The following is a 12,229-nucleotide window of genomic DNA, read 5'->3' as shown; positions in this document are numbered from 1 at the left end:
TTTCTTTCCTTTTTAAAGATTTTATTTATTTATTTATTTATGAGAGACACACACAGAGAGAGAGACAGAGACCCAGGCAGAGGGAGAAGCAGGCTCCCTGCAGGGAGCCCGAGGTGGGACTCTATCCCGGGACCCCGGGGTCACGCCCTGGGCGGAAGGCAGATGCTTAACCACTGAGTCATGACGGTGACTTTTAATGAAGAGAGATTTTTAAATTTGAATGAAGTCAAATTTATCTTTACTTCTGTATCCTATTTAGGAAATCGTTACCACAAAGTCTTAAAGATATTCTCCTGTTTTGTTCTAGAGGCTTTATTCTTTTTACGTTTCACATTTATGTGTATGATTCATCTGGAAGAGAACGTCTATATGCTATTGGAGGAGTTGATAAAGGTCACACACACCCCTCTCCCTCAGCACCATATTTTAAAGGCCCATCCTTTCCCACTGTGCTGTATGGGCACCTTGTGTATTAGATGACTTTGTAGGTTAATGTCTGTTTCTAGATGATCCGTTCTATGTCTATTCTTTTTTTTTTTTCCTAAAGATTTATTTATTTTTAGAGCATGTGCACGTGTGCGCCGGGTGTGGGAGGGGCCAAGGGAGAGGGAGAGAACCCAAGCAGATTCCACACCTGCACCGAGCTGGACCGTTCAATGTCCACAAGCATTTTAGCCATAGGTTGTTTTTCACCTTCTGACTTACTGAGTTGATAGTGCACGCTGCGGTGCTTGTGCTCGTCCTGAAGAGCATCCATGCTGCCGCCGGAGGATGTTGGAAGGCGAGATGAGAGTGTCGAGCTGGCACAGACTGGAAGTAGTAATGAAATTGCTGCTGTTTGAATGAATTAGAGCTGAAGCACTTCTAGGGACAGAAGCCTCAAGCTACAGAGAACTTGGGAGAATTTTACTAATTCTTAAGTGGAGTCTTAGGATGAAATCATCTCACTCCTTTTGACAGTTGGGTTATTTAGTTGTCTGTTTTAAGAATTAATTTTTGGAATGACATCTGTAGCCCTGATGAATTTCTTTCCCCGAAATAGAAATCGTGTCCAAAATGTCGTTTCATGACAACAGTTAATTAACCTGAATCACACATCAGATAATGCTGGCAAATATGACAGTACAAGAACTTGTGGGAGTTAAAAATGGAAAAGGGAAGAGCAAATAAAACAGGAAATCACAGTTTTAAATGAAGTTTTTGCCTTCTTCAGTAAATAATAAGTGGGTTTCGGTCGTGGTCAGTTTCCTTTTTAATTGGGCAGGTCTGCTTGTGTGTTCATTGCTGCAGGTAACTAGGTGAATCATGTCTTTTTAGTATTAGCTAGAGCTGCCACCGCCTTTGCTCCCATCGGCTGCTCCCTGAGTGACTGTCCAGATGTCCACTGGGGCATCCCGCCCCCGCCCCCCCATTCGCCCTCGAGATTCACTCCGTCTCTTATACTGGAAATGACAAAATGATGCCCCTCAGGCATGTTTTTGTTTGCCCCACACATTATTTTGGAAAACCGTTTAAAACCAGGAGATAAAAGTACTGACTTTTCCTTGGAAAATGGGATGAATGGAGAGCAGTGGGCCCCCCACTCCCACGTGGTGACAATTTCCTGTGAAGAGGGGGTGCTCAGCAGCGAGCCTTGGTTTACCTGGCTGGCCTGAAACTGTCAAGTGATGCACCGGTCCCGGGAAACGTGTTGACGTGTGTTCCACACACCAGGGACGATTCTAGGGATGTGATTAAGGGAAGCGACTGATTGTGTTACCTCTGTCTGTGGTTTATTGGTAGGAGAAACTGTAAACTCTACAAGACGTTGGCTCAGTTGTCTTGGTATAGCCCCGGTGTTTCATAAACGTTAGGATAGAAGGAAACTCTCCCTTAGGAAGATGAACGTGGCAGGCCCGTGCACGATGCATCGAGGAGGATGCTGAGTGCTTGAGAAAAAGACCATCGTCACACATCAGGGCCAAGAACATAGATTTAGGTGGTGGCAGGGGGAACAGAGAAAGATGTGGCCCTGGAAACCCCTTGGGATGTAGACTGGCAGGGGGAAAGGGGAATGGGGAATGGCGAGTTTGGTGAGTTTGGAGGGGGTGGTAGTAGTAGTGCCAGGGAGTCCCTTCTGCTTCCCAGTCTCGGCCTTCTGATGGGAAAGCACCTGAAGCTTAATTGTATTCACGATTTAGCTAAGCCAGTAGCTACCTTGAGTTTCTCCCTTCTGTTTCTGGACTCCAGGGCCAAGACCATCAAGAATACGGTGTCTGTGAACCTGGAATTGACGGCAGAAGAATGGAAGAAGAAATACGAGAAAGAGAAAGAGAAAAACAAGACTCTGAAGAATGTGATCCAGCATCTAGAGATGGAACTGAACCGATGGAGGAATGGTAAGGAGGAATGAGGCACGCACGTGTGTTTGCCTTTTCCTGGGGCAGCCGGGATCCTGGGTCACTTGGGGAGGAGGGGACGGTGGTGGAGCTCAGTCCCGCCTCGCAGCAGCCCGTGTGCGCGAGTGAGGTTTTCTCTCTGCCTGAACCCCAGTCATTGGCAGACGTGTGTGCTTCGTGTGGGCAAGTGACTGTTTGCAGGGTTGCCTTAATCTCCTTCCGATGACGTGCTCCCCAATCTGTTATTGTAGTTCTCTCTGCTAGCCCCAGCTGAGGTTTAGAGGGCAGGGCTCAAGACTTTGTGGCTCTGATTGCTTTCGGTTAAATGAAAAATGTCATTCTCTCCTATGTGAGTCTTATAATTGATTTAGGGTTAAAAGTCAGCTTTGGCAAATATTTGCAATTGGGGGGGGGGAGGGTGTCCAAGGGATTTTCATGCTCTGCTTCTTCAGAGCCAGAAATAGAGGGCTCCTAAAGAAGCTCTGTACTAAAATGGAGTCTTACAGGCTTATTTCGTGACTGTTTTTTTTTTTTTTTTTTTTTTTTTATTCTCCAAAAAACATTCTCTTTGGTTTGTTACTCAAAGAAAATATCTCCGAGAGCTGACACACACTGGGTGGGTGGGTTGTGGGTGAGGCGTTGAAGAGGGGTTTCCAGATCCAAGTGCAGACAGATTATTTCGGAAATTTTAGCATTGTGATGGAATTAGAAGGTAGAAGTCTTTTTCTTTTCTTTTCTTTTTTTTTAACTGAACTAGGCAGGCTGGTGTGTGTAGGGGCACAGTGGATAGTTGGAGATTCGGATGCTGTGTCCACTGTACCTGAGGCGCTGCTGCAGACCTCAGTCTCTTGGGTGAGCGTCGGAGCCTGGGGCTGCCCGCAGGGTTGGGGGGTAGCCCGGCTGTAGGTAACTGCAGACTTAGCACTTCTGTGTTTGCTGTCGTGCTGTGCTAGGAAAGGTGGGGTGCCGATGACCTACTATTCAATGGAAAAACAATTGTGAAGCAAAGCGGGATTCAGGAGAGGTTTGAGAAGTGACCTAGTAGCCTAAATAACACAATTCTTTTCTTTTTGGGAGATTTTCTAGCTGCACACATGTTTTGAAAGCGGCTACAATAATTGAATAATTCAGCACCTGGGGCCGGTGGCTGATTCCTTGCAATTTGGCAGGAGTTAGGAGAGTAGGGAGGGATGGTTGGCAAGGCAGGGAGCAGCCGTATGAAATTTTGTTCTATTTCTGGGATCCTCTTGGGTCAGTTCTCTGCTGGGCAACTGGAACATTCAGTAAAGCCTTTTGGTAAAGGGAGGGAGCCTGGTCTAAGAACACTGTGCAGCGGGCAACTGGCCTTGTTTTTTTCTCTTCTGTCCTAGCCCATGCCAAGCTCTCACCCTGCAGTGCTCCATCTCTCCACCAGCTCTGTCCTCTGGGGTCTGGCCCCGCCGCCCTGTTTGCCTACTCACCCTCCTGCCCGGGCACAGTCCCTTGGCTTTTGGACTTTTAACTCGGCATCGTTTTAATTGTCCCTCTTCATTCACCTTGCAAAGGTACTCAGAAATATACGGTTTTCCATGTCCTACGGGGTGAGAGCCTACATAAGCCCTTATTTACAGAATTTGGGAAAACTCATGTATGGTTTCTGGCACGTGATAGACTTTCATAGATTACGTAAATGTGCCTTTAATCCATTGCTAGAGAGGAAAGGGTGAGCCGTCAGTCATGGTCTTTGCACTTCGGAGCTTACGGTCCTGCAGAGGGAGAGACTCCAGCCAAAAAGGGAAAGGATAAGGGACTAAAAGTTATTACAATGGGCCCTGACTTTGAGAAGCCAGTGAAGGCTTCCCCCAGTATGCAACCTAGGGAATAGCATCTAAGAGAAACAGTTAGGAGCAGCAAGGTCGAAGTGGGAGTTGAGGGTAGAGGGACCTGCATTGACAACATCCCCCGGGGGCAGCCTGGATGTGGGAGCTGGGGTGGGGGCAGTCGTGGCCTGAGATGGGTGGGAGGGGTTCAGGATTTTGTCTGGGAAGCAGTGAGAAGCCCTTCAGGGATATTAAACTGAAGGTCATATGATAAGGTTTGCAGCTTTGAAGATCTGTTGGTTGTTGGTCGTATTGGAGAACGGACTGGAGAGGGGGGAGGAGGGCCAGGAACAAGGATGGTCTTCCAGGGATGAGGTTACAGTAGTTGGGTGGAGAGACCGGGCAATGGAAAGGGAGAGACCTGGGCGGACCAGAGAGGTATGTAGGAGGTGAGATCAGCAGGCCTTGCTGAGGAGCTGGCCCTGGGGAGAGAGTCCCAACTTTGCTGGCTTGCCGAGATGGATGGAGGGTGGGACCATTTACTGAAACAAGAAACACCAGAGGAGAACCAGACTGAAGACAGATGAGGTGAGGAGGGGGCTTTGCAGTGCCCCTCGAACATCCAGGTGAAGTGCCAAATAAGGAATTAGGTCCAAGGGTGCAGCGCTCGCTCGGAGGCACTGGCTGAGCTGGGGAAATAAATAGAAGTTGAACTTGAGGAAGTGCATGAAGGCATAGGTAGGGGTGAGCTTCCCTATAGAGAGGGCGGGCAGGGAAGAGGAGAGGGAGAGGGTCTTGAGAGCGACCCCTTCCGCCATTACCCCATAATCCCTGAGTGGGAGTGATAGAGGAGGGGATCTGCAGAGCCCTCCTGGCCTCCCAAACTGACATCTGTGTCTTAAAGACAATTTTTTTCCAAAAGTGAAAGTTTGCAAATGTAGAGAAGGAGCGTTGGTGATACAGATTTGGGGCTGGAAGTGCGGCCGGTAGAGGTAGAGCTTCGTGGGGCTGGTCCTGGGAGCAGCTGTGAGCGCAGGACGACCTCAGGATTAAGGATTAACGGTCGTGCGTCCAGCCACACAGCCCCGGATGCTGGTCCTGTGCCTAGGCTGGGCCCGGAGCGCTCAAGCAGCCCTCGAGGTTTGGTCCGGCCGGGGACTCTCCCATGGTGGCTGCTTCCGGACAGGGCAGGGCTGTGCGTGTAGGGCGGCGGCCTGCGCACAGCCCTGCCGAGGTTAGGGCTTGGCACGCTCCACTTAGAGGAGCGTGAGACGCGCCACACGGGAAGGAAGGCCTTGGGAGCGCCTGCGCCAGGCCTCCCTCCTCACAGCGGCGAGCAGGGCTGGTTGGTGTCCCCGGAGGGTGGGATCCTGAGAGCTGACGGAGAGGAGACGCGGTGCCCTCACCTGTCACCTGTCACCGAGGGACAGGGGATTTCTGACTTTCTTCGGAAACTCGATGCGAGCATCGGCTCCAAACTTGGAGGAGCCCGCGGCCTGGTTCGCGTCCCGCCTGGGGGCTGCACAGACCAGCAGCGGCGTCGGGCGGTGCCGTCCCCGCTGCCAAGGGGGTGCCCGTCCTTTCGGGTGTGTCGGTTCGATCAGCCGTGGAAGAGCAAGAGAAGACGCGCGCGTGCCTCCCCCTGCTGCGCTTTCCCCTCTGTGCTGTTCTGTAGACTGAGGCAGGGAAAGAAAGGACTGGAAGGGATAAAATCGCACAATGTCACAGTGGCAGGTTGGGTCCGGGCCGATCCTGTGAAGCGTGGAGGCGGATGGAAGTGGGTCGTCCTGGGACCCGCTGCAGAGAGGGCGTTGGTCGCCGGAGGTCGTGGAGAAGTGGAATGACCCCCCTGTTGCGAGCCTGCAGACCGGCTCCCCCCGGAGCCCCCGCACCGAACCAGCTTTGAGCGCCTGCGGCTTCGGGGCCTAGCGCAGAACGCAAGCCTGCCGGTTTTGTCTTCGGGGCACCGTGGAACTCGGGGCGAACCCGCCACGCTCGGCCGTGCCTCCTCTCTGTGCCTGGCATCGGGCAGGCAGGCTCAGGACACCGTATGCTGGCTGAAGGGGAGGCCATGCCTTGATTTTGTAAGGAAGGAAGAAGGAGGGCCAGGTGCCTTGGGGTGCCGGGGTCGGAACAGGTCGGAACGGGCCCTGTGTGCCTTAAGCAGGACGGGAAGGCACGCGGTATCTGTGAGCGACTCAAGAACCCAAGAACAGCCGAGCAGCCAACCTCACCTGGCAAACCTGGGCCTACTCAGAGGCCAGGCCTCCCAAGGGGCCGCGCCTGCCGTGGATCCCCTCTTGGGTTTCCTCCCCCTTCCTTGCACCCCCTTCCTTGAGCCCCAGAGGCCTGGGAGAGAAGGGAGCCACTGCGCATGGTGCTGGGCCCTCCGCGGGGCCCTCCGACCCGGCCTCCACGCCCTGGAAGATGGAATTCCTCACAAGGAGAATGGGAGCTGAGTGAAAAACACCCACCGGGTCCACAGCACTCTGCTAGTGACATCTTGTGGGCTGAGATCGATCGACAGTCCTTGGAGTCTGGAAGGTGTTGGCAGCTCAGCCTCAGGAGCTCTGTGCAGCCTCTGCGCTTACGGACAGATAGATGCAGGAGGCGGTTGCCACGAGTAGGATTGATTTTTGGGATTTTTCCTTCCCAGCTCTGTTGTTTGTTCATCACATACATGGTCAGGACTTAAACATAGGGTTGGATTCAGAGTGAGTTATGGCTCCCGGTTCACTGCCGCTTCCCCCCAGTTCATCCCAAAGACTCTTGATGGGAGGGTGGGGAGGCGGCGCTGGAATCCCAGGGCCGGGACCCTCGGAAAGGGAATGGGCCCACTTTCCCCATTGCTGCCAGGTCGGTCTTTACACGTGCCCCCTCTTCTTTGATAATTCTTTGAATTTTGCCCTTAATTTTTTAAAGATTTTACTTATTTATGAGAGAGAGAAGCGGGCTTCCTGCGGGGAGCCCGAAGTGGCACTGGATCCCAGGACTTCAGCATCACGCCCTGAGCCGAAGGCAGATGCTCAACCACTGAGCCCCCCAGGTGTCCCTGAATTTTGCCCGTTTAAAAGCAGCCACATCCTCCGGGGGCTTAAGTCAGAAAAGGAGGCCCTGAAGATCCAGGTGTCAGAAGTGCAGGGAAATGGCCCAACAATAGGGCACATCTGCAGTGTCTCGTGAATAATTAAATACATTAAATAACAGAATGGATGTAGATTTACCCCATCTGCTGAAGTCATGCAAAGAAATGATTTCATCACAGGCTGGGAAGGCGTGGAAAAATCGGCAATCTCTCTCTAGAACAGATTTGTTCTCCACCATTTAAAACCTGCCAGGCCAGCAGGCTTGCTTTCCCTAACTGGCTGAATCTGTAGCCGGGAGTCTGATCCGGGGCTTTGTGGGGACTGTGTGGCCTCGCGTAGCTGGCACACAATTTGCTCTCCTAGCATTAGAGATGTCGAGCATGCCGCCCCTCCCCCGGCCTGGATTCAGGCCTGCAGTAGGAGCTCAGAAGTTAGCGTTTCGTTGGAGACCTCCTGGTTTGTTAGGCTCGCTTCTCTTGAGAGCATAGCCAGACGCTGTAGAAAGCCTGACCGCTAGGAGCTAGGAGAATGGTGGGGCTGCCCAAGGGGTCAGGACTGTGAAGAGATTTCGGCGTCCTGGGTGACCAGTTTATTAGAAAATTACTCTAGAAGGGATTAGAAAATGTCTTAAGCTGCTTACAATATTTTTAGGAACTAGGGTGAGAGATGCTATTTGTGTGCAAAATAATCCCATAAAGGAATGACTTTTTTTTTTTTTTAAATAAACCCTCACATTTATATAATGACATCTTGTAGCCAGCTGCTCTTACCCATCTGGCAACTTAAAGATTTCCTTTTAGTTTCTTTGATATAGAAATTACCTGCCATTAGGTCTGCCACTGGGCCTGTTTAATTGGTATTAAAAGAAAGAGCCTCCTTTGCCAGATCTGCTGTGGTTTCTGACGGAAGCTGTGAGTGACCAGCAAATCTCTGCCCCTGGAGTTGCAGAGAGAATGCAATTACCTTTCTATGTTCTCCAGAGGCTTTAGGGACTCAATTTATGAAAAGGATAACTAGCTCGTTGCTATTTCATGTGTGAAATTTTAATGAATTACTGGCAGTCTAATGGTTTTCTTCTTCTTCTTTTTTTTTTGAAAAAACAAGAAAAACCAAAAAGCCTGTTTTAGAATTTTTAACTAATAGCCCTAACGAGTATTTTTGATTAGTCTGCCATTCTTGTTTATTGCAATTGATGGATTTTTACTTTTTGTAGAAACGCTATTTATGCCCTCGGGAGGTTTTCATTTTATAATTAAAATGCTCTGCAAACCTTGTAGGTGTGCTCCAAGTGAATGCTCCTGTGTACACACAAATCTTTTTAGTCCTTAAAGGTAATTACATCTGACAATAGGAAATGCCAGAATGCTTATTTAAAGAAAGGAAAGGTTTCTAGTGGGAGTGGGGGGAGCTTTCATTGTAGAAAATCAGATGCTTTACGGTATTATAAGCTCTTTCCCTATAGACAGCTGGTATAAAGCCTCGGGGAATGAAGTAAGAGAAGGAGAAATTTGCTTTAAATGCAAAAAGGGGAATCAAAATAAAAATAGATGCTCATCTTCATTTGGTGGTCCTTTTCCGGTCTCTCCCCACCAGATTTTAGGACATTTTTTTCCCTCCAGGGTTTGTTTGCAGCTGTGTGCCTTGTCACAGTCGGTTGTCCCATAATCACCTCGTGGGGCCTTCTCTGGAGACTCCGTCCACTGCAGTGCAGAGAATATTCTCGATTAACGTGGAGAGATTGCCATGGAGACAGATTGCCTAGTGTCAGGTCTCGCATAGTGCTGGGAATTTACAATCCCCAGACGTGTTTGTGAGCCGGACAGTGTAGTTACCAGGGACACTTCTGGAAGTCATTTCCTCCGTCCTTTGAAGGGTAGCAGTGTTGGGGAGAACCAGCTCTCCGTTCCTCTCTGGGCAGGAGCTGTGCTCTCCTACGGATGCCTCCTGCTTTTGTTTCCTGTGTGTTGCTGCTTTGTTCTTCTCGGCCTGAACGGCTGCTGTAAAAAATAATCCTGACTGCCTGACCCTTGGAATATAAACTGGGAAGACCTCCCTGTTTAGATGTAGCTTTGTAGGGGACATGTTGATGCTTTGATTCAGAGAATTGTTTTAGAGAAACCAGAAAGTTGGCTAGTGGTTTTGAATATTGTTTTAGTAATCACAAAAATAAGCCTGAAAGAGACTTGTGTAGTTACATTGTGTTTTATTTTTGGAATCTAGCTACAACCACAAAGGTCTTGTGAAGACCTCAGGAACAGTAATCTCGGAACAAGTAAAAAATACCTGCAAAGCCCGAACAGTTGATAAATCGTTAGGGCGAGGACAGGATAAGAGATGGACTTTAAACAATAATAAGCTTTTGTGTTTTTTTTACGTAGCCTATGGTAATTCAATCTTTAAGAAATGCCATGTTAAAGGAATCATTATTTTTCGTCCTTTACGAAAAAGCAAGCGAAGAGGTTAAGCAGAAGATGGACTTGTGATTAATTAGATCAGTTAAAAGATGCAGCGTGGCTCAGCGTCCTGCCATGGTACCGGAGATGTTAGTGAGGTTTGTCAAGTACATTCAGGGTGCCTCGCAGCAGAGCGTTGGCTGCTTGACGAACCACTGTGTTCTTGGACAACTCTGGTACTCAGTGATGCTGCGATTCCTCAGTGGGGAAAAGGGGCAGATTTAGGGTCACTTGCCAGTAGGCTCTAGAGCATCATCCCTGGGCCCCTTAGCTCACCCCAGGCTCGTGGTGGCACTGGCTCTCGGCCATGTGGAACCAAGGAACGTGGGGACTAGGTCTCTTCCAGCGGTGTTTGCATCTCGCCTCTGCACTCGGGGCAAGTTGGCATAGGATGATAGGACTATGTTCTACTGGTTTCTGGTCTAGTGCGGTCAAGAAATGCACCTTCATCAGGCTTAAGCTGCAAGATTAAATTCATGCTGCACTGGATTGCCCTGTTCACAAAGTTCAGAAGGTAGAGCTGAAAAATTAGAGATACAGTCCTAACCCAACTAGGGGAAAGATTCACCAAAATGTTAGTGGTACGCATCTCTGGAGAAGGATCAAAATTGGGAGGTTAGGGGTGAAGGAGGGCTTTACGGTTTTTGTGTATGTAATTTGTGGTTAGAAAAAGATCTATATATTTAGGCAAAAGAAAAAAAAAAGAAAAAAAAGAAATCCTTGGGAACTAGAATATGGTACTGCTTTTATAGCCTGTGGATTTAGCAGGCCGGAGAGAATATAGATCCTTTAATTGGATGAAATCCAGTCTGTACTGCAAGGTCCTTGATGGATGTTTTAAACCAGGAATTGGAACTGAATGAAATATTGATTTGGTTCAGGTTCAGTTCAAAGACTACTCTGATATTCTGGTTTTGTTTCAGGTCAATAATTTTAGAAAAAGGCGTAGGTACAGTACAGTCTAGATGAGTTTCAGAAGGAAAAAGGGTTGGCTCAGTCTTACATGTAGCAAAGGAATACTTCATTCCAGGTTTTGCTTCAAATGGAACTGTGACACAGAAACGAAATCACTGGATGTTAATTTTATTTGACAGGGAGGCCTTCCTACCGTTTTGTGATTATCAGGTGAGATTACGAAATCTTAAGCAGCAAAGCTAACCCATCACAAGGTGTTTTGTTTATATATTCAGATAAATGTGTGCAGTGTCCAGGTGGCTTCCTTGAGGCGTGTTGCATAGTGTTAACAAAGCCACAGATGAAGAGATCCAGTTCTTTTTCTTTTTTCTTTTTTTAGAAATTCCCTCTGTCTTAGGGCAGTTTTCCTGGGGACTTTCCACAAAATGCATTTTATGGGCTGAGAACTGGGTGAGGCTTGGAACATTGCAGACACTCCCTGATTGTAGCAAACTGAGTGTGAAGTCGATGGTAAACATTGTGATGGAAAAGTATGTTTGGTTTTGGTTTGCTTTCCAAAAAGATGTTTGAGAGACTCAGTTGGGCCACATGGTTTTCATAGAATCCTTTTTATGCAGTCTGTCTTTGCAAGGTGATTTTCTGGTTGTGGCTGGCCACTGACCAGCCTGAGAACTTCCCTTTTGCCCTTCAATTTGAATAGTCAGGGTTTTGTTTTGTTTTGTTTTGTTTTGTTTTGATGATTTTGTTTATTCATGAGAGACACACAGAGAGAGGCAGAGACACAGGCAGAGGGAGAAGCAGTCTCCCTGCAGGGGAGCCCGATGTGGGACTCGATCCTGGGACCCCGGGGTCACGCCCTGGGCTGAAGGCAGATGCTCAGCCACTGAGCCCCCAGCTGCCTCTTGAATAGTCAAGCTTGGTAATGCTTCCTTCAGAGGCCTTGGCAAACACTGCTCTGTAGACCCGAGAAGTAGTAGGTGCCAGTCTGCAGACTGAGAAGTGGTATGCAGAGTTTCCGTGCGATATTCTGGATTGGCTGCTTTTTCTTTCCTGGATCTACTTGACATCATAAGAAATTAGTGTATTTGAAGTCTCCAGGTGAGCCAATTAATTCTGACCTCCTAGGGGAGAGGATGATAGTAGAACGTGTGTTTGTGTTATGTCAGTCAGAGCTCCTGGGTCCAGGGCTACCCTGGTTTTCTGCTTCAGATTCAGAGGGTCTTGGATTCAGACGATTACAGCCCTGGAGTGTTCCCCTCAATAGTGATGAATTTCCTTGATTTAACTATTTTTCCTAATGGAATGATATCCTAATTAATTGGTAATTAGGATGCCTCAGAGGTCTGTTTGCCTGTGAATCAACCACTAGATAGAATCTGATTCCAACAAAACCCCAGAATATTCCCCCAAAAAGGGAAAGTGTCTGCAAAAAATTCTGGATGTCCCTGCAAGCTGTATTAGTGAAGTTTGTGTGGTTGGTGGAACCCGAGTATTTAAGTGATGCATCATGAGACAGGGAGTAGTATATAGTCTTCTTCCTCCTTAGACTAGTTTTGGTCAGTTAACTACCACCTTCCTTGCCAAATAAAAAGAACACA

General features: G+C 48.6%; 1 protein-coding gene across 2 annotated transcripts in view; it reads left to right on the top strand.

The window, feature by feature from the left end:
* LOC129514572 (kinesin heavy chain) overlaps positions 1-12,229 on the top strand; it is a 151,817-nt gene that overhangs the window by 86,364 nt on the left and 53,224 nt on the right. For both annotated transcript variants that reach the window (XM_055333248.1, XM_055333247.1), the window contains exon 11: positions 2,230-2,378. In XM_055333248.1, the coding sequence (XP_055189223.1) occupies positions 2,230-2,378 (149 nt within the window). The remainder of the gene's footprint in view (positions 1-2,229; positions 2,379-12,229) is intronic.

The sequence above is a fragment of the Nyctereutes procyonoides genome, unplaced genomic scaffold (genome assembly GCF_905146905.1).
Source record: "Nyctereutes procyonoides isolate TBG_1078 unplaced genomic scaffold, NYPRO_anot_genome, whole genome shotgun sequence".
NCBI classification, from domain to species: domain Eukaryota; kingdom Metazoa; phylum Chordata; class Mammalia; order Carnivora; family Canidae; genus Nyctereutes; species Nyctereutes procyonoides.
The sequence above is the reverse complement of the archived record's forward strand: the minus strand, read 5'-3'. Positions and strand labels throughout refer to the sequence as shown.